Here is a 26,184-nt window from a genome sequence, read left to right as displayed (position 1 = left end):
GAAGACAAAGAAAAATGAAGACAGCTAGAGAAAAAAATTAGAAGGCAGGTATAAAATGTGGACTTAAGATTTTGAGATAGGTCTTATTCTGTGCAAGTTCCTGCAAACGTGCTAGCAGAAAGAGCTGAAACTGGATGTTTTGTGTGGCTTATCTCCTGGGGGAATCTTAACTTCTGTTTTGCTTCAACTCATGCCCTCTTCCAAGGGAAGACCCAGAGAGGTTTTCATTAGTAATATTTCAGTTTCTCCAGGAAGAACCGAAAGTACAGATAGCCAGTCTGAATCCTTAATATAATCTTGGAAGAAGTAAAAAGACATATTATACAGATCCAGAGAAAGATACAATGCTAGAAGTTAGGTAGTATCCTCCAGCTGTTCCCAAAACATAGTTTCCTTCTAGCTGGCAGGAGTATATAGATTTTGCCAATATGTGTACCCACATGACACCTGAATGACACTGTTATCCCCAGATACAAATTATCCGAGAGAAAACACCTTTATATTTTCTATCTCAAAATTAGTTGTTCGTAGTTTCATTGTGCATATTCTAAAACTTTCACTCCCTAACCCAGAGAAATCCTTCTTCTTATCATCCTTTCCTGAGAAGGGTTCCATAGCTGCTTACCTCTACCCCACAGCAATGCCACCACTAACATTCGAACCTTCGGAACACAAATACCCATTTTCTTGAGAGTTCCCATAACTCTGTTTAAATGTCTGTGCATTCAAACTGATGTGGAAATTTTGTTTTCATAGAAGTCCAATGTTAGCAGAACTTGAGGGGATTAAGAGAAGTACTTCCATATTTGTCAAAGTTATGCTGAGATGTCTATTTTAGAGTAGTGGATTCAACTCAGGAGTAGTATTTTCCTTCTACCTAGGATCCAAATAATGTCTATTTTTAGATGATATTTGGGACTTCGGTTTCATAAAATATTACAAGAACATGTACTTTTCTTTGATCCCTCTGCCCATAGCTGGACATTTGCAAACTATTAAATAATCAAGAATTGAGTTCACTGATTCCAATTACCTTATTTTGTAGAAGGGTAAAGAGGTCAAAGCATCTAGAAATTAGAAGACAGCCTGTATAATTTTTTTTATCTTTTTGGTTGCTTATATCCATCCCATCTTCTTATTAAACAATGTGAGACAAGAATGAAAGACTATGTAGTCATAATAAGTATATACAAGACAAGTAGTCATCAATATAACTGGGGATGTGTAGGAATAGCATGCCTTTCCCGCAACATATGAACGGATCTAACATGTGTTCTGAACAGTTTCTAATTTTCTAATAGCAAAACATCAGATATTTTTAATTAAAATGCTCAACGTTGAAATTAGCTTACATGGATACACATTACATTTCTAGTTAGTTCACCTTTGTTCACAAGACTGTGACAATTGCATCAAAAATACATATGAAATTCATAACCTTTGGATGAGAGAGCCAATAACTGACTTCCATTGTTGGATTGATTTACATGTTTCTTTTTTACCTCTATGAATAACAGATTCAATTGTATTTAGTTATGTTGCCAATTATATAATTAAACGAAAGGCCCATTGACTAAGGGTCTAGCCTCCTAATTCTTCCTACTTTCTTGTGTTTTGTTGATTAACCAAATATCTTGGTGTAATTAAACAATTACATGGGAGGGACAGAAACTGAATTAGACCATTTTTGAATTCTGAAAATGTACTAGACAAAACATTTGATTCATGGAAAACACATTTAAACTTCTTCATTGAATTTAGAACTAAATATGCTTAATATTTGATCTGTATTAGGGTAAAGCAGAGTTGTAAACAAGTTTTAATTGTTATCATGACAATAATTGTCAAAAGGAGAAACACAAAACCTGAAATTCAGACATCAGCTTAAAAATTATGTCCTTAAGGACAATGACGTAAGTGATAAAGTTAGAATTTATGATTCACTGAAGATCATCTTGTGTTACATAATTCATAATGTGACATTTTGTTTTGAGAAATGAGTATTTCTTATTGTGGCTTTATAAATAAAATTTTAAATAAGGATGAAACTAGTCATAAAAATAATAACTCCGTAACTGTCATAATGAGATGATGATCATAATCGCCTAAGGGGAGTCTACAAAATTGTCATCTGTTTTTAAGTCGAGAAGCTGTCCTAAGTCAGTGAGTTAAGAGCAGCAGAATCAAATAGCAGAGGTTAAGAATTCTGGAACTTTTCCTGGTACAGCTTCCTGTGTGGTGTAGCTAAATTGCTTAGCATGAGTTAAATATTTCCACACTTTGCCTTTTCCTCATTTCTTCATCAGCTTTAAGTTTATTATAACCTGCTGTAATGTTTATGCAGTAAGGAAGTTTATTTACCAGCTTATAAATTAATTTATTCAATTATCCAAATCACTCCTCTGTCATACTACGAGAAGTAAGCAATGTTTGAACCTTTATTTGAATTTTTAAATATATTTTAATCTGATATATTAAAAGATTCATCTTTAAATAGCTCCGATATTTTTTCTGTAATAATAGATTATATTGATGGTCTACCACATAGTAATTTATGTCACCAGTCTAAAAAATGATTAGCATGAGTCTGGATTTAAAATTTATTTAGAAATTTCCCAAAAAAGTAAAGATAACAGTATATCTAACTCTATTAAAAACATAAAGAATAACAGATAATGATGTCCTACCAAATGACATCATTAGATGCCACCAACTGGCATCAAATAATTAGTTCAAATTTCTATTCATCTATTGAAACATAGTCAATACACCTGAAAGTCAGTCAACTAAGCCTAACTCAGAACAGAAAAAGTGACAAATTAAGATCAAATTTTCTCAATGAAAATATACACATGTAATTGTTTAAAAGCATGCATTTAGATGCTATATCTCAGAGACTCAACTAAAACATTAGCTAGAATATATAGAGAATCCTGTTTGATTTAGAGCAGGTCAGGGCTATCTCTTGCGGAGGTTTTTTTTTGGGGGGGGGTTAGTTTTTTCTCTCCTAATGACCCACTTTTACTCCCAATTGTGTTCACAATGAAAAAGACAAATTCTATGAAATCACACAATATGAAAGTAACACTGGCGATAAACCTGAGGATTATTGCTAAAAAAAAAAAAAATCACAAATGATCTTCAGAAGAAATTTTAGGCACCTAATAGTAAAACTCCACTGACTTTAACTCAGTGATAAATTATTTGTGCTTCAAGATATTTTGTCACTTTTTGGTAATTATTTGTTTGTTTGTTTTTTTATTTTTTTTATTTTTTTTTGATAATTATTTGTTAATCACACAAATGCTTTGGAGAGTACTTAGTGGCTGGGTTCATGAAGTGACATTCACTTGGAATAATTTGACTCTTTTGTACTTGTCTTTGGCTACATTGATAATTACAGGCGGGGCTAATGATTAGATTTTTATGACTACTATCTATTGTAAATCCAGGCCAAAAAAAACCTAATCACTATCACATTATCCCTTGAATATGGAGCAACCTCATGGTAGATGATGTATTCTTTTGAGCAATTCCTTACCTGTCTTTTACTTCATTCTTTAATTACTGTATTAATCTAGTGTTTCATTGTTGTTTTCAAACAAAAATTATTTTCTTCATAGGCTTTGCTTCTTTAGAATTATATCATTTAGACTATATATCACAAAGGCTTTACTGCTTTTCAAACTATACAGTAATGTGGTAATTAAAACTGACCAGAAATCACAATTATTTAATATAAGAAAACCAGCAGAAAAATACTCTTTAGAGTACCTTCTGCAAGTAACCATATTATATGGGACATAACAATCACATTTTGTGAGGCTAAGGGGCTGAACTGTGATAAATGATTGTGTATTTTTTAAAAAAGCTTTTATTTATTTATCATGAGAAACACAGAGAGAGAGAGAGAGAGAGGCAGAGACACAGGCAGAGGGAGAAGCAGGCCCCATGCAGGGAGCCTGATTGGGACTCAATTCCGGGACTCCAGGATCATGCCCTGGGCTGAAGGCGGTGCTGATTATGTACTTTAAATATTAAAATTCAGTTCACAAGAGTCTAAATTATAATGAAATGCTGATAAGCAGGATTTTCCAAAGTCTACTTGAGTCATGGCTCTGAAAGAAGTCTGTAACTTGATTTAAACTTTTTATAAATGTGATATCCCCTCCAAAAATCATATTTTAATTTTTTAAAAAGCAATGATTAAGTGTGATCCTTTCATATAGATCTTTTCTTATGCTGAGGTTAATTTATGAATATTCACCTTAAAAATGATCATTGGTTTTGTCAGTGCTCATGGGATGTTAATCACTTCAAAAGTATTACAGCCATCCTATAGTGCTTGCGAGCAAAGATGCCATTGTGAACTTCATCTGTATTTTGTAGATGGAACTTTGGAGGTTGCCTTATGAAAGTTTATCTAGTCCTCTTATTTTATTTATCTACCCATCTATTCCTCTTTTAAATGACAAAACAAACCTTTGGTAAATATCATGGGATGAAATTAAAGCCCTGTGTTAAGAGTTCAACTTCAATGATGAATCTTTCATTTTAGACAAATTTGTAAAGAATTCCAAGACCTGTTGAGCCAAGATAGATCACCACTGGGATCTTCCAGACCCACTCCAATTCTAGACCTTGACATCCAGAGACACTTAACACATTTCAGGTAAGACTGGTTTTCCAATTCCCTCAGACTCTCTTTTAAATTCTTAAACCATCTTTATCAACCCAGACATTTTTGTATTCCTATTGCAGTTACGTTTAGCGATATCGCTTCTATATTCAGATAGTGACTGACTAAATCTTTTGAAACTGCAAACACCTAAGATCAAATTATAAAAATAATGCAGGGAGCATTTTAGATCAGAAAATTTGGTATCTTTGTGCAATTTTCAGGAAATTGTGACTTTGATAGTGAACACTATTATTTCAAGTAATGGCACTTTTGAATCAGGATTCTGAAATCATTTAAATACTTCTTTATCTTGGTGAGGCACATTGTTGAATGAACCGATGACATGACACAAATTAATGGGATATTACACACTGATTTTACAGGGATATGTTAATAATTTCTGCCCAACTGGAAACTGAAAATGGTTCTTAAATTAGACCACACAAGTATATTTTAAAGCTCCTAGAATGTGTTAGTGAAAGCATACTTAAAATTTTATTTTCTGAGAAGCTTTGAAAAGTAATAGAATTTTTTTCTAGTTAATTTATGCCCTAGATGTAACATTGAAAGGAACAAGATAATTACTCAAGTAATTTCCAGTTTTAAAGCTCTAAAATTCTAATGCCTTATATGATATTTCTCATCAGTGTAAAAAATATTTTATCCTCTTTTAATTATCATCATTTAGTTTAAAAAGCAGTGTTAAGCAGGGGTCCCTGAGTGGCTCAGGTCTTGATCTCATCAGGGTTTTGAGTTCAAGCCCTGCATTGTGGTCCACACTGGCTATAGAGCCTACTTAAATTTAAACAAAGCAAACAAACATAAACAATGCTAAACAAAGACTATTGCACATTACATTTTTTAATGTTTTTAGTACCTCTCACTGATTACAATGCTGTTGAGGAGGATACTCCATTATATAAAATAATGGATATTTAAATGAGTTGGAATTTTATCTGCAACATCAGAGACTTTTAAATAGAGTATTTTATTTTGCATATGCCACAAGGCTCTTCAAGATGTAATAGATCCATCTTAGAAGACTAAACTTGAGGTTTAACTTCTAAAAATGTACCAGATGTACCAAAAATATATCTCACAGAACTTTTCTCCTCCCACTCAATTGGGTTAGTGAAAGTGAATGGAATAAAACTGGTAGAAATTACAATGCCCAGAAGTTAAGAGGAAAAGGCTTTGGAGCCAGTAAAACCATCTTCAAATCCAGACCCTCATACATGTGAGCTGAGTTGTCTTGGGGTAACATGCATTCTTTCCAACCTTTGATTTCCCTAGCTTTAAAAGGAATAAGAACTCTTCCATTATATGGTGGTAGTGAGCTAAAATGAGATAATGAGTATAAGTGTGCCAGGCTGGCTCAGTCAGTAGAGCATATGACCCCCCCCCTTTTTTTTTAAATTTATTCATGAGAAATAGAAAGAGAGAGAGGCAGAGACACAGACAGAGGGAGAAGCAGGCTCCCTGCAGGAAGCCTGATGCAGGACTCAATCCCAGGACTCCAGGATCATGCCCCTAGCCGAAGGCAGACACTCAACCACTGAGCCACCCAGGCGTCCCAAGAGCATGTGACTCTTGATCTTGGGGTCTTGAGTTCAAGCCCCACATTGGGCATAGAGATTACATTAAATAAGGGCAGCCAGGGTGGCTCAGTGGTTTAGCGCCTGCCTTCGGCCCACGGTGTGATCCTGGAGACCCGGGATCGAGTCCCACATCAAGCTCCCTGCAATGGAGCCTGCTTCTCCCTCTGCCTGTGTCTCTGCCTCTCTTTCTCTGTTCTTCTCATGAATAAATAAATAAAATCTTTAAAAAAAAGAGAGATTACATTAAGTAAGTAAATAAATGAAAAATAAAATGAGATAATGAATATAAAGTAAGGCTTCAGTGAATGATTGTTAACCCCACCACCAATTCATGTTTAGAAGGTATGGTTTGCTCCACTGTCATATCTGTACAAATATTTTTTGTATTTTTGTATACACACTAAAAATATAATTTTTATAGATGTCTTAATTCAGGACTTAATAATTTGTATATAAATTCAAATCTTGATTTAAGGAAGTTTGTTAAGTTACAAATATACTCTAAGGAAGAATTTACCGTAAAACATAGAGAATTCAGGTTTTATATCATAGCTACCAGGTTATTTCCATTTACAGGTGCCACAGCCTTCATCAGTGAGCTTTCCCTTTTTTCAGGATCAAAACAAAATACAGCATCAATGTGTAAACTGAATATTAGTGACAGTATGAAATAAATAGGCAAACTGTTTGTTTGCTCAGCATAGGCACAATCTGTTAATTTGTTGATGCTTTAGTTAGTTGCCAAATTAATGCCACAGAACTCCTCAGAGAAAACTTTCACTTCTAAACTTGAGCTGAATGTTTCCTTCCTGGGCTTTATTTGCTCTTATTTACCTCCCCACCATGCAGAATATGGTAGGTAATAAGCTAGTTTGGTATTGCCCAGAGAAGAGCTAAATATATTGAAAATTACTCCCCCCATCCTCAATGAAAAAAAGTGATCATATTTTAGGTGTAAAACTCTCAAGATTATGTATGGCTGCAGGTCCTCAATCACAACAATTTGAAATACACAACTATACCTTAAAACAATTTAACACTACATGGTATATCTATGTTTAAAAGTATCACCTATATGATTTTGGTATCATTATTTATATAGTAATATATGTGCATAAATGTAATATATTATTGTTATAAATGTTATGTATTAAGTACTTTGACATCAGAAAGTTATGATTTCCTATTTGTTATGCCTTTTTAATATTTTCCAGATTTTTTACTTTGCTTTAACTATATTCCAGATTACTTATTTTGATGAGTTGTTCTAATTTCATAATAGAAGATAGTAGGATATTAGAAATCACTTAACTTAGGGCAGCCCAGGTGGCTCAGTGGTTTAGCGCCGCCTTCAGTCCAGGGCGTGATCCTGGAGACCCAGGATCGAGTCCCACATTGGGCTCCCTGAATGGAGCCTGCTTCTCTCTCTGCCTCTGTGCTTCTGTGTGTGTGTGTGTGTGTGTGTGTGTGTGTGTGTCTCATGAATAAATAAATAAAAATGTTTTAAAAAAAAGAAATCACTTAAATTCACTTTATAGCAAACTTCCTATTGTGATCTCCTATTATTGTGATAAAAAGCACTTAAATGTAAAATTTACCATCTTAACCATTTTTTTTCTTAACCATTTTAAATGTACAGTTTAGCAGCATTAAGTAAATCTCCCAGACATTTTCATTTTGCAAATCTGAAACTCTATAATCTTTAAACAACTCCCCTTTTTCCCCTTCTCCCCCTCCCCCTAACCCATGGCAGCTACTATTCTACTTTCTGTCTTTATGATTTTGACTACTCGAGATGCCTCAAAGAAGTGGAATCATACAGCATGTCTTTTTTGTGACTAGCTTGTTTCACTTAGTATAATGTTCTCAAAGTTCATCTGTGTTGTAGCATATGTCATAATTTCCTTCCTTTTAAAAACTGAATAATATTTCATTGTATATATATGCCACATTTGCTTATCTATTCATTCATTAATGGATATTTGGGTTACCTCTACCTCTTGGCTGTTGTGAATAGTACTGCTATGAAAATGGGTATGCAAATATCTCTTTGAGATCTTGCTTTCAATTCTCTTGGATATATACCCAGAAGTAGAATTACTATATTATAGAGTGATTCTTTTTAATTTTTTGAGAAATTGTCATAGACTTATAACATATGAAAGAGATTTTTATAATAGAGGATTAAGCAGAGTAGAGGTAATTTCCTGGGGTAACTAGGAAATGCTTTCATCTTTCTATCTTACAGTACTTGGCACATGGTATATAACCAATAAATATGTTAATTGTTTTTCATAGCGGCTGCACCATTTACATTCCCACCAACAACAGTACACAGGGTTTTAATTCCCTCACATCTATGCTAACACTTTTTACTGCTTCTGTTTTTGTCTTTGATAGCAGCTATTCTAATGGGTATGAGGTGATATCTCATTGTGGTTTTGATTTGTATTTCCCTAGTGATGAATGATGTGAAGCATATTTGCATAAACCTGTTGACTGCTTCTATGTAATTTTTGGAGAAAGTCTATTCAAGTCCTTTACCCATTTTTAATCTGGTTATTTACTTTTTTGTGGTTGAGTTTTATTTTTATTTTGTTCAACTTGCCTTTTTTTTAACTTTTTGTTGTTGTTGTTCAGAAATTTTGATGTTGTTCAACTTGCCTTTTTTTTTTTTTTTAACTTTTGTTCCTATGCTTTTGGTGTCATATGCACGAAATCCTTGCCAAATCCAAAGCCATGAAGCTTTCCTCCTGTTTTCTTCTAAGAGTTTATAGTTGTAGGTTTTATGTTTAGGTCCTTGATGCATTTTGTATTGATTTTTTGTACAGAAGATAAGGTAGTGTCCAACTTCATTTTTCTGCATGTCTTAAACTATATCCTTTTAAACAAAAGATACATGGTTGACATTTCCAATTAAAACCCAAATTGAAGTCTCCTGATGTAGACCGAGTTTAAATGTATGTCTTTTTTTTTCTTTTACTGTGTATTTATTAAAAGAAGCCTCAATAGAATAGTTTAATAGGACAGTAAAAGTCAGCTTCCTGCCTGACCTTGAAAAAGACTTTATACTTTTTAAGTGTTGCCCTTAAACCTGGTTTCACAGCAAAATCTCTCTTGGAGCTTTTTTAAAAATCTCCAGGACAGGAGTACACTGTAAAAGATTTAATTTAATAGGTCAAGTCTAGCATTGGACTTGGGCATCTGTGTTATTTGCAGAACTCTTAAGTTGATCCTGATAGTTAGACAGCCTTAAGAACCACAGCCATAGTATGTTCCTAGACTATTAGCTTTTTTTTTAACTTTGGAAGAAAAACAATTCTAATTCATTTTTAAGGTGACACTGAGAATTATATAAAGTTCTGTCTTGTATACTAATGTGTTAAAAGGATTCTACATTTATTATTCAGCTAATAATCTGGGTAAAAACATGTCAGCATGGAATGTGCCTCTTTCATAATTTCCTGACAGCAGTACCTTTAATTTTGATAGAAGCATAAGCTCAAGAGAAAAATGAGTTAGAAAGGAAGCATAACACATTTGACTTTGAAAACAGTACATTGGCAGAGTCTGATTTTCTACTGTTTTTGCTGAGTTCTGGCTGGGAGAGAGGTAAGGAGACAATGTGATTGAATAGACATAGAGAATGCTCTAATTAGTAACATCAACTTTTGCTATTATTTTACTTGGTCACAATATCCCTCCCAATGCAGACTACTTGAATTACACCTTACTGGGTGTGTGATTTGGTACTTTGAGGACTATGGGTTACTTTCAGCCCATTGAATATGCCCAGGTAAAGCTAGGGAATGATATGACCTCATAAAGCACAGATAATTACTTTCAGTTTTCTGTGGTAGTTGACATAGCAGTGTGCTCCGGGAAACTATAGCAGTGACCCTTCTCACAATCCATAACCTGGAAAGCTGCTTGTATCCATCAAAATGACAGGAGTCAGGTTTATTCATTATTTATAATTTACTGGGATCCCTGAGTGGCGCAGCGGTTTGGCGCCTGCCTTTGGCCCGGGGCGCGATCCTGGAGACCCGGGATCGAATCCCACGTCGGGCTCCCGGTGCATGGAGCCTGCTTCTCCCTCTGCCTGTGTCTCTGCCTCTCTCTCTCTCTCTCTCTCTCTGTGACTATCATAAACAAAAAAAAAAAAAATATTTATAATTTACTGAGTACCATCAAAAGTGTAGAGGACACAGCAGACACTACAACACCTACTGGAAGGGGTACAGAATTGATTGAAATCTGCAGAAGACCCGCAGATACAATTCCCAGGAACAATGGTGGCAATTAGACCAAGGTGGCATGGGGCCTCGCAGACAGGATAGCCTCAGCTCACACAGAAACCCAGGTGCTTAATTTTCTGCAATATTAGGAATTCCCCTCTTTGCAATCTCAGGAAATCTTAGCAACTTTTCCCTTCTTGTTCTCTTACATTCCCATAATCACCTTGAATCTGAAATAAAGCAAAAGTATGTCTGACAACATAAATAAGAGAAGGGAGTTAGACTATCTTTAATGCTCAGGGGCAGGAAAACACCCTATCAGAAAAATGAGGAAGTTTTCTTTCTCAGCCTCCACCTTAGGATCCTGAAATGTTCTTGTTTTTTTGTTGTTTTTTCTTTTTCTTTTTTTTTATTTATGATAGTCACACACAGAGAGAGAGAGGCAGAGACATAGGCAGAGGGAGAAGCAGGCTCCATACACTGGGAGCCCGACGTGGGATTCGATCCCGGGTCTCCAGGATCGCGCCCTGGGCCAAAGGCAGGCACCAAACCGCTGCGCCACCCAGGGATCCCAGTTCTTGTTTCTTGCATTTTAATGTGGTAATGTCAGTGGTGCAAAGATTGGGAATAAAAAATTGTCCCATACTTTAGGAACTTGCAATGTGGAGGAAAATTATTTACAAAAACTTAAGAAAGGGGATCCCTGGGTGGCTCAGTGGTTTGGCGCCTGCCTTTGGCCCAGGGCGCGATCCTGGAGTCCTGGGATCGAGTCCCGCGTCGGGCTCCTGGCACGGAGCCTGCTTCTCCCTCTGCCTCTCTCTTTCTCTCTCTCTCTCTGTCTATCGTGAATAAATAAATAAAATCTTTAAAAAAAAAACTTAAGAAAATATGAGAGTTTGTAATAAAGGATTAAGCACAATGCAGGTAATTACCTAGGATAATTAGGAAAGGCGTTTATCTATTTATCCATAGTACCTAGCACATAGTATGTACCCAATAAATATATTAATGAATGGATTATGTTAATATCTCTGTGAGGTCTGGGATTTATTCTCCACTGGGTTTTTCCCAAGGCCATGATGTTTTAATTGAACCATGGGCTAGGGAAGTGAAATGATTGATATACTTAATTCTGTTTCAGTCAAAAAGTGAATTGACATCAACCTTTTTAGAAATAGACCCTCTTACTCCCCCCATAATTCCTGGAAATAAGAAATGTATAGGCACTTCTCAGATATCTGTACATTTGCTGGTGATTACATCTTCTTCATTGATTCTCAATGTTGGAAAGCCCCTTACATTTCCTACTTTCCTTCAACATTTGGATCTTCTTTTCCAGCATCCTTGTCAGGTTGTCACCCATTCCAGGCTTAAAATTCTTCAATAATAGACTGCTCTTTTATTGCCTAGACATCTCTTCTATCTCCAACAACGCTATTTGAAATGCCTTCCTTCCACTGAGGCAACATCTATCTCCCTAATGTCCCACTCTTTGGGGGCCTTCCACAGTCAGTTTAATTCTGTTTCCCTCCCAATTTCTAAAGACAGTTCTGGTGTCTGAGTTTTCTCTTGCTGGGCGAGTCATCCCCCTTTTCTTTAGTGTTCCACATATGACATGAATTCCAGTCAACTCAACTACTACCTTCGGAGTGCTGTATGCTCAGCAACACACTCAGGAGCGCATGTGTGTCTCTACTTGAATGTGACATGTTTGGTTTTCTCCAAGGAGCCTAACGTGTGTGTAGGTTTTGTTTTTTGTTTTTATTTTTCTCATTTTGGGGGAATGGGAAAGTGGTAGGGAAGGTAATCATCAGTGGATAATTTTATTAGTCCTGTGAAAGCATTCTTGAGTGTCAGAAGAGAAAGGAAGAAATGTCAATTAAATTTCTAATCTCAAAAGAAAACATCATGAAATAAATTATACAACAAGGCTTAGCATTTAAGAAATAAGATTATAAGCTTCCTTCAGGATGTTATGCCAATTCAAGAGGACTTCTAGGACCATTTTGTTTAAGAATATTCAAAATAATGGGCCTGAATTGTGAAGGAAAAAAATCCGATATTTCCCACTTCAGCTCCTTTATTAGGGTTGAAATTAAACTTTAAAATTTAAACTTCAAAAACTGAGTGCCATTCCCAGGTGCATAGAAAAACATACCTGTAAATGGTCAGGTTTTATTCACTAGTTAAATACAGAGTTTCTATTTACATAAGAGTAAAAATAGTCTCCCTTGAAGCAAAATTTTCACTAGTAAAAATTAGACTAAACATAAAACAGGCAACAGTTTTCACTCCCTTAGCAGATAAGTGGAACCATGATGAATTTCCTTTATGAATCTACATTAAATTTAGTTACGTTCATTTAACATTAAGCAAGATATTGGAGAATTAAATCAGTTGCCAATATTTATAGTACTTCACAAGTTGCATGGCACAAAACCAAATGCTGCAGGAGGTACATATATGAAAGCATTCCTTGAAGGTCACTTGGTGATATTTTAATGGATTTTTAGGTGCAGCACATAGGAGACTAGTAACTCAAACAACAGAAACCAGAGGCAACTGTTTCTAACAGGTTGCATAGCTGGCACCATAAAAACAACATGTGTGAATATGTGGGGCATACATAGTTGGTAAAGAAATTTGGTAATTTTTTTAAAATATTTTATTTATTTATTCATAAGAGACACAGAGAGAGAGAAAGGCAGAGACACAGGCAGAGGGAGAAGCAGGCTCCGTTCAGGGAGCCTGACGTGGAACTCGATCGTGGGTCTCCAGGATCATGCCCTGGGCTGAAGGCGATGCTAAACCACTGGGCCACTGGGGCTGCCCGAAATTTGGTAATTTTTATTTAAATAATTTCTATCTTTGTCGAGTTATGGGTTAGGGGATGGTCTGGGAGGCGGCACAGGATTGTGGGAAGCACTCAGGATGGGTTCCAGGGACTTGAACTCGGTTCTCCTCTTGTTACCAGCTTATAGTGTGGATTTAGAGGAGACATTTTACCAGTCTGAACTCTGCATGTTCTTCTATAAATTGATACAGTTAAGCTGGATGATCTCCAAGTCTTCTTCTAGACCAATGATATTTTACCCCATTCTCCATTTACTGCTCTATGTTAAATCATTATTTATGCCATGTTTTCATATGATCTCTTTTTTTCTCTTTGTTTCAGAAATTAGTTCCTTAAAAAAAAAAAGTCGACAATTGAATAAAATTCATCTAAAAAAGCTCAAGAGCCCTAGGCTTAGCATTTCCATTCCCTTATTCTACATAGAAAATATATGATAGGGAGAAATGTAAGGAGATGGTTAATTTATTCCTAAAAGCTCTACTCCTATATGCAAAAATAGGGTGCAAATGTCAAAAATGTCTTTACCTTCAAAAACTTGACTTGAATGTGATGGACTTTGGTGTTTCTTAATGCATGTGCAATAATTATATCCTTAACCTCCTTTCCTAATGAGCTGAAGTAAAATGGATCACAAGGACTCAGTTCCCTTTGGAACCTTAGTAAGTGACTAAGAAGAACAGGAGGAATGTGACTTTAGGGTGGTAAATGGGCAACACATATCTCAATCTGGTAGACAGATTCAGGGCAGTCATAAATACAATTCTCCAAAGTGAGCTTTTGGGTTTTGTAGAACTCTAGTCCCATGAGATGCTCCTTGAAAGTGTCTCATGGTCAAGTGTTTGATGGTTTAGGAAACCCTACCTATTATAATCTGTTTGAAGTATGCCAGTTACACATCAGCATATCAAAAGCTCCCAGACCCCTTTTTGAATGGAAGAAATGCTCAGCTCCCTGTTTCCAAAATGTGATCATAAGAACTTTTTTTTTTTTTTTCCAGTTACTCTTAACATCCCATGAAACTAAAGTTCTACAGAAGTTCTGGGGGAAATGCTGAAGTTCTTAATTCTCTTTTTCCTGGGAAGGATAGCAGACATGGTAGTTAGGTGTTACTTCTTGGCCCTAAGGGAACATACCCAACTCCCTGGCTGCATTTAAATTGAATAGGTACTGCTTAAAAAATACTGATGTTTTGGAGCATCCCAAACTAATTAAACCAGAATCTCTGGAGTGGGATCCACATGTGGTTTTTTTTTTTTTTTTTAATAAGCTCCCCAGGTGACTTCTATATGTATCTGGGATTGAGAACCACGAGCTGAAGGAAGCACAGAACATTTGTGAGTGCTGTCAAGGCCTTGCTAATGAGTAGATTTCAATAATTTCTCACCACCAGAGAACTGTATACCTTAATTATGCACCTTAATTAAACTACATTTTAAAAGTACTTGGGGAAATGGGACAATATAATCTATGTGGAAAATAAGCATGATCAGACAGTTTTTCTTTTCCTCCATATCCACAGCCAGTTAGGCTACAAAGGATAGATACCATCAAGTTTTAGGAAGATAAACCCCAGCTACTTTCCTCGGGGTGAGGTCTCTGTCCATGGCCTATATTCAGGGTTTGTGCTGCTCCAGAGAGATGAAACACCTTACCCTCATGGCTCTGATAAGAAGTAAGGCTTTACAGAGAAGCCCCACAATCCTTTGCTGGTGTTCTCCAGGGGCCATCTCCCAGCCTCCTGCCCTCACCACTGTTCTCATGAGTGGAAGAAGGCATTTTTCTGGCTGCCACATAAAACCAGAGTGGAGAGTACAGCCTAAGCCTGAGGCTACATTTGGATTTAAGCCTGCAGTAGCTGAATAATCCAGGAGGAAAAGAGAAGGAGGCTTGTCTTGCCTTTAAATCTTGCTGCCTGCATACCTCCTGGAGGCCAAAAAACAGAACTAAGGTTGGTGACAGTTGCATCTGTATGCAATGCTGGAAATCAAAGATCCATGATAGCAAACACCCATTGAAATGATGAAACATAACAAAATAATGAGAAATAACCCAAACTATTTCAACCTTTAGACACACCAAAAGAAGTAGAGGAAGAGATGTTTGCTTGTCAAACATTTTCCAGGTAGAAAGTTGAAATTTGACAAAATGAAATTAGCTCTTACTCTAATTACCTAAATGATAACAGTGAGCTATTTTCTACTGTCTTCTAGTTTGTAGTATAATAGTATCTAATTAAGTCCAGCTTTTTGTATCCCAAAAGAAAGCTAGAAAAATCTATCCATGTTTGTCAGACATACCTGAGTACATCTGGATGTAATTAGATACTATATTTTTAAAAAGTAAAAAATTAAAAATAAATAAAATATATTGAAAAGGAAACAGCAGCCTCATTATTTATTTTTTACTTTTTTTTTTTTTTTTTTTTTAAGTAGGTTCCATTGCCAATGTGGGGCATGAATTCACAACCCTGAGATCAAGAGTCCAGTGCTCTACCGGCTAGCCAGCCAGGTGCCCCACCTTTTCAATACATTTTAGATCAGTATTTCCTTAGTATTTGGGAAGGATTACTGGATCCTAGGCCCAACTCTTGCCAAGATAGGAAGAATTCAGGGGAAGATTCCATAGGAATTTGCTTTAGGCTGTGTTTTAGAAAATAGTTTTAGTGTTTTAAATTAGTTTGAACAAATCAATTAAAAGTAATGATAAAGCATTTCTGAAGGACAGCTAGAGCAATACAGAAACAGTTTTGTAACATTTCAGTAGCATACAACAAAGCTAGTGAAGTATAAACCATATTTACTTAGATTAAGGAAAGTAAAATAGCTCTTGTTCCTTAGGTAGTTGTTTATTCAGAATTATCTATTAATTTATATTTCAAGTAAGCACTGAAGCTTTGGAGATTTTCACAATAAACATATGAGGCCTTAGCTACAAGCAAAAAATTCACTTAATGAGAGATCATAAGGTATGAAGAGAAGTTTGTGAAATTTCTATTACATGGAAGTTTCCTGATCAATTCTCATCACCCATGGCAAGTAGTTTATAAATATAAACACTGAGTTAAAGATGGATTGTTCCTAACATTTTATTAGAAAAACCACACAGAAAAAGGAGAGAGGATTATAATTTATCTTCTTTCTCAAATAACAATTTCTTCTTTTCCATTTTCTATTATTACCTCTGTCATTTCTGTATCCATTTCTTCATTTTTAACCCTACTGTTAGAGAATGCAGTTTAAACCGTTGCAATATATATTGCCTTAAAAAGTTAAAGTCTGGGGTTCCCTGGGTGGCTTAGTGGTTTAGCACCTGCCTTCAGCCCAGGGTGTGATCCTGGAGTCCCGGGATCGAGTCCCACATCAGACTCCCTGCATGGAGCCTGCTTCTCTCCCTGCCTATGTCTCTGTCTCTGTCTCTCTCTCTTGCTCTTTCTCTGTCTCTCATGAATAAATAAATTAAATATTTTTTTAAAAAATGAAAGTCTAGGGTTCCTAGTTGGCTCTATCAGTTGAGTGTATGCCCTCAGCTCAGGTCATGATCCCAGAGTCCTGGGATCCGGCCCTTCATGGGGATCTCTGCTCAGTGGGGAGCCTGCTTCTCCCTCTTCCTCTCCCTCCGCCTGCTACTGTACACACTCACTTGCTCTATCACTCAATCTCAAGTAAATTAATAAAACCTTAAAAAAAAAGTTAAAGGGTACAATTAGTAGAACTTATCCAGGTCAAGCCCATTGTTCAAGGAGAGATAAGAATGCCACTTTATGTTTTCATTTTAATTAATTAATTTATTTATTTATTTATTTATTTATTTAAAGTAAGCTTCCTGCCCTGAGTGGAGCCCAACATGGGGCTTGAACTCATGACCCTGAGATCATGACCTCAGCTGAGATAAAAAGTCAGATGCATAAGTGGCTGAGCCACTCAGGTGCCCCCAGAATGCCACCTTATAAAAAGACAAAAAAATAGTGTAAGTCCATAAGTACACATGCACATACAGGCATACTCTCTCCCTAAAAAGGGTGGTTCTGCACTGAGCTATCCCTCCAATTGCTGAAATGAGAACATACCCCGACACTTAGGGAGAAAGTCAACAGTAGGACTTTATCTTTTGGATCCAAGCATAGTTACGGTCTTCCTGAGCTAAGCCAATTTGAAAAGATGGTTTATGTTGCAGAAAGATGCTCTTGAGAATGTTAATTGGGGGAATCTAGCAGAATAGGAGTTTTTAAAACCATGAATAAAATTAAAACAATGACTATTAAATAGAAGTTTTTAAAACCATGAATAAAATTAAAACAATGACTATTAAATAGAAGTTGCATTTACTCTGACATCAGGTGCCATCAACTATAGCAGTCTGGATTTTCCCAGCGGGTAATTGTGTTGCTCACAGTCAGTTGTCAGAACCTTCCTGCTCCTCAGTGTGAAATTAGTAATAGGAAAATGAAACCAATGAGCTGGAATCTAGTTAGAAAAGAGAGAGAGAGGGAGAGAAAATAGTTGAAGGTAAGTATAGCTTATAAGCCTGACTAGCTGTGATCCAAACATCAAATTTTGACGTGTGAGTTTTTTGTTTTTTGTTTTTTTGGTTTTGTTTTGGTTTTGGTTTTGTTTAAGCTTAGATTGACTGATTTGCTGAGCCTTTCCCTAAGAACTAACTGCTCTTGGGTCAGATTTCTCTGACAGCATACAGCAAGTGGATATGTTTTCCTTAATCTCCTAAATTTCACACCATTCATTTTGGCCCACCACCAATGCTTTTTACCACATTAAGGTATTTTGAAATTTTGGTTCCATTATCCCATGCAGGAATTTCCCTCTCTATTTTAATACCAGCACTTAAATCTAGGATGCCTTCAATCACATTGTCAATTAACATGGCAAGCAGAGTGAGATGAATGGGAGACTCTTGTAGCTCTCCACTGGAAACACCCTTCAAGGTTGACAGTTCTCTAGGTCTACATGTTGCACATCATTGTCCAACCAGCTGTGAGTCTACCTGAGATGGCCCTCCTCTAGCTCACTTGTCCCCTCAATTTATCATATGATATTTGGGGAGATTTTGTTAGATGCATTGCTAAAATCCTATAGTAAAGTGCATTGTTAGTCCTTTAATAATACTTCTTTTTTTAAAGATTTTATTTATTTATTCATGGGAGACACAGAGAGGCAGAGACATAGGCAAAGGCATAAGCAGCCTTCCCTTGGGGAGCCCGATATGGGACTCGATCCCAGCACCCCAGGATCACAACCTGAGCCAAAGGCAGATGCTCAACCACTGAGCCACCCAGGTGCCTCTAGTAACACTTCTATTAAAAAAAAAAAAAATACAATTACTGGAGTGCCTGGCTGGCTCAGTCAGTAGAACATGCAACTCTTGATTTCAGGGTTGTGAGTTGGAGCCCCACGTTGGGTATAGAGATTAGTTAAAAATTTAAAAAAATCTTTTAAAAATGCAGCTACTTTATTGGGCTCCTTACTGAACCCATGTAGCCCTTTCATGTTCACTTCCCTTTTTAAAATGTTAACACTTCAGAATTATAAGCCTCCATTATATGAATAAATGTTGATAAATCCATTCAATGGAATACTTTACCAGCAATAAAAAATAATCTATTGATAAATACCACAACATGGAATAAATTTCAAAATTATTAGGCCTAGTTATAACAGTGCGTTGACTTTATTATTCAGTTTATATGACAGTTGAGAAAAAGCAATAAAGGGATAAAAATTAGAGCACTGATTGCCAGGAGCCAGAGGAGAAGCGGGTTTGCTGACAAGGAACATGAGAAAATATTTTGGATAATTGTAGTGGTTGCACAACTTCATGGCTTGTCAAAATTCAACAATCTATATTCCTAAAAAGGATAAATCTTACACTATGTAAACTTACACTTGTACCTGATTTTTAAAATGTCCCATTTCAGGGGCACCTGGGTGGCACAGTCAGTTAAGCATGCCACTCTTGGTTTCTGCTTGGAGTCGTGATCTCAGGATTGTGTGACAGAGCGCAGCTCTGAGTTTAGCAGTCTTCTGGAGATTTTCTCTCTCTCTGTCTCCCTACCCCTCTGTCCCTCCCTAATCTCTTTCTCTCTCTAAAAATAAATAATTTTTTTAACGTCCCATTACAAGAAACTTGTTAAGAGATGAATTAAATATAATTTAATAAACTAGAATTCCTAAAATCTGTCTCTACCATCCTTCCCCCACTCTGCTTTGATTATTAAGGCAAGTTACTCTGTTCTCTTTCATACCTCTCCTCCCATCTTCCAGAATTTTCAAAGATTACCTAATAACTCCAGTGTCTCAGAAACACATGCCTGTTTTCTTGATCCTGAAATAGGAGTTTCCTATATTTAAAAAAAGTCTCAACTCTATTCATTATATCATTGCTAGTTTTAAACATTAAACACTTTGAAAAGAAAGCAAAGCATCTTAATTACCATTTAATCTTTCATATGCTAACGTAGCACCATCTCCCCTCCAAACCTTGGGCCCTTTTCTGTAGTATTTCTCTTCCCCATTCTTGGAACCTAACTTCACACTGAATCCTACTACCCTGGGCTTCAAAGACTCCCAAATGAAGCCAGGGAAACTTTAGCCTTTTGTTAAGTCAATCATTCCAGACACTGAGATATCCCCCTAAACACACACACACACATTTTCCCCTGAGGCTCCTGCCTCAGTAGGTCACCAATTCCTTTTTTTTTTTTAATTTTTTTATTATTTATTTATGATAGTCACAGAGAGAGAGAGAGAGAGAGAGAGAGAGAGAGAGGCAGAGACATAGGCAGAGGGAGAAGCAGGCTCCATGTCCCGGGAGCCCGACGTGGGATTTGATCCCGGGTCTCCAGGATCGCGCCCTGGGCCAAAGGCAGGCGCTAAACCACTGCGCCACCCAGGGATCCCAAGTCACCAATTCCTAAGTGCTGGCTGTTGACAAATGTAAGGAAGAGTGTAGGTTGATGGTAGTACTGTTCCCAACTCATTTCTGTTTTTGTTGTTGCTGTTTGTTTGTGGTTTGTTTTTAACAACTCTTTGTATTTTTTTTAAATGAGACTATAACTTTAGATTACCAATTTACAGTAAGAGCTCAAACTGTAAAGTTTTAGAGATATATTTAGTATCCTATTTGCCACTATCTTAAGATCTAGCATACTTTGATTATCACTTGGGCCGTGAGACCATCTATAAGACTCCTAGTCTTCTTCCTTCCTTTGGTGAGTGAGATCTTACCCTCATCTGTCTTTGTCTTCCCATGGTCTTTTCAGGCTCCAGTTTTATAATTGGGGAAGGAGGAGAAATATTACTCCTTTCTCCTAAAAATTCTATTTAAGTTCTCTCATCACTTTGGCAAGCTTCTATCCTTTGGCAGGAACACATCTTTTTCAATGTATTAATCAAGGGACCAGGAAACTAACATTTTTTTTTTTTTTCAGTATCATCCAAGGAGCTTTGATGGGTCAGTGGACTTTAGATCAGCTGAAATGTAGAGGGAGGACAAACAGAGGTGCCCAAGTGGGAATGATCATCACAGGTTTGGGGGTAGAGAAGAGAGAAGCCTGAGATAAGCCTTTCAACAATAAGGAAGTAGAACACGTGATTTCAAAGGGGGGGAGGATGGAGGCCTGAGAAATGAAATATGATATGAAATCTGATACAGCATTTATATCAGCTACCAACTTCAGCAACAATTTTTAAAATCTGGCATGAAGATGACACATTGAGCACAAAGCTAGTTGTCTTTTACTTGTCTTGTTCATGAGGATAAACTTTTAGATGAGTCTGAATTTAGAGGAACTTCTAAATTTTGACTACCTGCTTCAAACTGCCATGGCTATTATTTAACCCAGGTAATATTTGCTTGTGAAATGCCCTGTCCTATTAATCTGATGAAAATATATGCAAATGCCAAGTATAACATCAGTATTAAGTCTGTGTCTGAAATATAATATTTTCTAAAGACAAAAATTGATCTCCGTTACCAAAGATTTTAGAGATTTGACTAACAGATGACCTCAGTTTATTTTCTATCTGGGACTGAAAGTTGGCCTTATCATTTCTGGGTTGGTTTTTTTTTTTTTTTTTTTCTATAGATTGTTATTCCTTTTCTCCTTTTTGTATGTCACTATGAATGAAATATACACCTATTTTTCTGGAGTGGTTGGGGTTAATAGAATAGCATAATGTTTCCAGAAATTCCTTTAAATCCTGTGATTTCACACTATTTTTCTGTGTGATTCTAATACAATTTTAGATTACTTTAATTATTTGGATTAATAAACCTCACTGGAAACTGCTAGAACAGAACCTATCTTTTGATTATCATCCTATATAGTGTACCATGTATGTTTTTTGATATGCAGGTACTATTAAATGAAGGAAACTAATACAATCTGTGTAAGGTTTTCCATGTTGAAGGATAACATTTCAAGCAGTTACTTCCTTTTTTTAAGTTTTGTTAATTTTTATTGAGGTATAATTAACACATAATGTTATGTTAGTTTCGGGTATACAACATAAGCAGTTACTTTTTTCATTTGAAGATTCCATCATCAATTTTAAATTTCTGTGTTGAGCTCAGGGTCTTGAAATTTCCATAACCTTCTCTCCATGTCCTGGGTTTAAAGAAGAGCATTAGTGCCTGTTGTTTAAAGGTTGGGGTTGGAAAGAACTTGCAGGTGTCCCAAGTCAGAACATTGTCATCTTACAAAGCCAAATAACTTCTTCTGGGTCACAAAGTGCCTCAAGTCAGAGCCAGTGTGAACACCTGGATCTCAGTGCAGGGCAAAGATGACAATGCATCCTGCTGACGATCAGTGCATATTAGAGAAGCAAGAAGGGACATGAGCCAAGAAAGGAGCCCAGCTTAAGAATCTTTCATTATGGTGACAATTCTTCTCCACATGGAGAATTAAGGTATTTCTATAGGCCTACCCACGTGATACTTGATTCTTAAAAACCCAACCTTAAAAAATATATACATACATACCCCAATCTTAGAAAAGTGAGTAAGAAGAATTCTCCTCTTCCAGGCCTACATGCCTACAGAACAAAATTTGAGAAACTAAGCTAAAACTGCCAACAGACTGTGACTTCTAAAAAAAAGAAAAAAAAAAAAAAGAAAGAAAAACATGTCCACATCCTAAGAACATAAGTGCAGAGGCAATACAGAATATTAGGTTTCTTGGGCAAATTACTTAACTTCTCCGAGCATTAGTTTCTTCATGTGTAAAAATGGAAATAACAGTACCTAATTTTTAGTGTTGTTTCCAGGATTATATAGGGTGATACAGAATAAAGCATGGAGAACAGGGCCTGGTATATGTTCAGAACTCAAATATTGGCTTTATTAACTTTAATATTTAACCTAGTGAAACTAAATTCTGCATATTCTGTCATAGATAAAGAGGGTGTCACCACCAAGAGGACATGGCACTATAGAGGAAAATAAAATTCATCCGGTGGTAAAAAGGAGTTCAAAACAGGAATAAAGCATAAGCAGAGAGGCAGTTTGTAACCAGAGCCAAGCATTTAGACATTAATGAATGGCTTCAGTCAGTTGTTTTTTGGATGCAGCCATGATTAATTCTTCCACCACTCCAGTCAATTCCATTTGTTGTCCAGGTTCCCTGTTAGATCTTAAAGCATATGGATTGATTTGCTTCTAGTTATCTCATTGAGGAATGGAGCTTAGGTGAGTGTTCCTGCTCAACAATGCAAGATACTGTAGCAAGGATATGCAGATGCTTGAACTATGTTGTCTTATATTTCAAATCTTTGGTGTGCATCGTTGTCTAAGCACTGACCACTCTTATTTTCCAAATTATTGAAGACTGAAGATTTTTTCCTTTTTAATAAATGTAGATTATGACCTAGGCACAGGGCAGGCTTTGTAAAATGTTCAGATGAAAGATGCTATCATAAAAAAAAGATGCTATCAACCATGGAGTTTAATGTGAGACACACAGAAAATTTTACTCTTACCCATGAATGTCCCATAGCCAACAATATCTACCATTTATTGAACACTTGCTATATAGGTCTGGCACTTCTTGAGCCCTTGTATGGACTAATATAAGCAATTCCGTTTTATAAATCCTATTATTATCACCAGCACGGCATATTAGCAGGCTGTCTTGGACCCTAAAACCCTCCTTTTGCATTGTTATAAAATCTCATTGTTTTTGCTCCTAAAGATTACACATACCTTAAGAGGGGTAACTAGCTAGGTAATGTATTACGGAGGATGATATTTGTCTTATTTAAAAACCGCTAATGTCATAACAACATTACTAGGAATTCTGAGCAGTTACTAGCTTTCTTAATTGAATGTATAATATGTGTATACTCCATTGCATATAACATATGCATAATACATGCCAAGCGTATCTTCCTATGTTATTACAAGATGTTAATTATGGGAGCAACCCGGCAGAGTCTCACTTCAGAAACAGTTGACCAAATGAACAAGCTAGGTGGGTTCCATTCATAAGAGTCAATTTATAATTACATTATTTTTCAGCTTAGAGATGATATTTGTCATGATTAGAGGGCTTACAGATGCTGAAGTTGCCAACATTCCTTATATTTTCTCATTATTTATGATTATTAATTAGCTAGCTCCTAAAACCCAAACATAGAGTGGCTTACATAAGGTAGAATTTTATTTTTCTCTCATTTAGGACATTCAAGGTGAGTTGGTTACTTCCATTTTGTTCTGCCCCCACCACCAAGGTGGTTATTTTCATCTGCAGAGCTGCCTGCTATGCTGGGAGAAAACAAAGAGCAGTCAACTTCCTTTGAAGCAGATGGAATCACATACAACACTTCCCCTCATGTTCTGTTGTGGGAAGGTTGGTCCCATGTACAAACCTAACTACAAGGAAAGCTTAAAAATGTAGTCTCCAGCTAGGTCACTGAGTAGCCAAATCAAAGTTTGTTACCATGAAGGAGAGAAGAATGAAGTCAGAGGAACAGCTAGCCATCAAGCACACCCATTTTTTATTTCTTCTTATGTGTTCAATGCTCATACATGCATATATGCCATTCTTAAAAATGAGATGATTCCCACACACAGAATGTTGTCTTTTTGGCTTTCTTAATGAGATAGAGAATGAGGGCCAAAATCATGTATTAAACAATGAGACTTGCTGATCACTAGTGTATAAAAAGTCTATCAATGACAAATCTTCTAAATGCGTCCTGAATTTCTTATCATCAAAAGCAATACGTTGACTTGTGTTCTTTCTTCCATAATGCTTGACACTCTTTAGGAATACAATAAATGCCTGTTTAATTGAATGTTCTGGATCAAATGGTTGTTCTGTATCATACTGTAAGTTGTTCATTTCTTTTTCCCTACCACTTCTCATTTCCAGTTTGATCACTCATGGCTTTGGGACTCCAGCAATATGTGCAGCCCTAAGCACTTTCCAAACAGTCCTCAGTGAAATGCTGAACTACTTGGAAAAACACACTACCCACAAAAATGGTGGAGCGGCGGATTCTGGCCAAGGACATGCCAACTCGGAGAAAGCCCCCCTGCGGAAAACTTCAGAGGCTGCCGTGAAAGAGGGCAAAACAGAAAAGACAGACTAGCTACATCAAACAGAATCTATTTCTAGAGAGTCTTGCTGCTGATATTTTTTCTAATATATATATCATTGAGGGTGATTAATCTTCAGTGGACCAAATCTCTACCCTCCCCCAACCCTCCATAAAAAAACAAAAATGGAAATGAAAAATGAAACAAAAAGGACAAAACCCCAAAAAAAAGAAAAAAAAGGAAAACAGCAGTGTAACTGTGTGATGAAATTGTCACTTTTTAATTTTATGTTATGATAAACTCTTTTTGTGCACGTAATTTATTGTTCCGGATTATATACATCACAGTTTTTAAGCACTTCTGGACTCTGGAGAGGCAGCACATGCTTTTTCACATCTAACTGATGCACTTTCTTATCCAGCTATGTAGTTAGGGATTAGAAAGCATGACCAACTGGAATCTACCACCAGTGCTTACAGCTCCAGTCTTTCTTCACTTAATTCCCTGGTAACATTAACTAGACCAGTCTGGCAATTAATCCATTAATAAATGCTTTGGGAACTGAAAAGGGCAGTCACGAATCTTTGTCCTGGGAAGTGACAGGAATTCTAAAATTTTGGTCACCCTTAGCCCACTTAACTACCAGTGCCTTCGTGGTATTTAAAAATTCCAGAAAACTCTGCCCTCCTTATGTATGACCATTTCCTCCCCACCATAGAACCTCACCTTGCCCATAACTAAGAAGAGATAGCATAATATTGAAGAGATAAGAGATGAACTCTTCAATTCATTTTCTTCACATCCCCAACCTAACAGTTCAAGGAAACAGACTTGCACTTAGTAGTTTGGGGCAGGATGGATACAGGAAAGGGTAGCTTTGCTACTCTTGGGCTCCTGAAGGAAAGCAGTGTTGTTGTGTTGCCTGGAAAAGCATGGAAATAGGAACAGTGATGTTTCCAGGAGTCCTTGCCCCTCAGAAACAGGAGAGGAGCCCAGGGGACTAGCGGAGGCCCCTTGAAGCGCTGGTGGCCAATGATTGTGTGGTTAAAATAAAAGCCGTTCTTTTTCTATCTTTGTGCTTCTTCTACATGCCGGATGGCTATGTTCTAAACCTTTAGAGGCACAGAAGCATTCAGGTCTGTGTTCAATAAAGAAGACAAAACCAGAATGATCAAAGAAGACTTTTGCTTTTAAGATCCTTCCTTTTTTAGAGCTTGTTCTTATACCTTCATTGTCCTTTAGTTAAGACACTGAAAACAAAAG

The 26,184-nt window shown here is 36.5% G+C and overlaps 1 protein-coding gene across 1 annotated transcript in view; it reads left to right on the top strand.

Moving 5' to 3' along the window:
* Nucleotides 1-25,489, top strand: part of TFAP2D (transcription factor AP-2 delta) — a 55,703-nt gene extending 30,214 nt beyond the window's left edge. The window contains exons 6-7 of the mRNA XM_072832695.1: nucleotides 4,559-4,672; nucleotides 24,755-25,489. Of these exons, the coding sequence (XP_072688796.1) occupies nucleotides 4,559-4,672; nucleotides 24,755-24,974 (334 nt within the window). The 3' untranslated portion in view covers nucleotides 24,975-25,489. The remainder of the gene's footprint in view (nucleotides 1-4,558; nucleotides 4,673-24,754) is intronic.
* The last annotated feature ends 695 nt before the right edge of the window (nucleotides 25,490-26,184 follow it).

Source organism: Canis lupus, chromosome 7 (genome assembly GCF_048164855.1).
Source record: "Canis lupus baileyi chromosome 7, mCanLup2.hap1, whole genome shotgun sequence".
Taxonomy (NCBI): Eukaryota; Metazoa; Chordata; class Mammalia; order Carnivora; family Canidae; genus Canis; species Canis lupus.
This window is presented reverse-complemented; position numbering and strand designations above follow the sequence as displayed.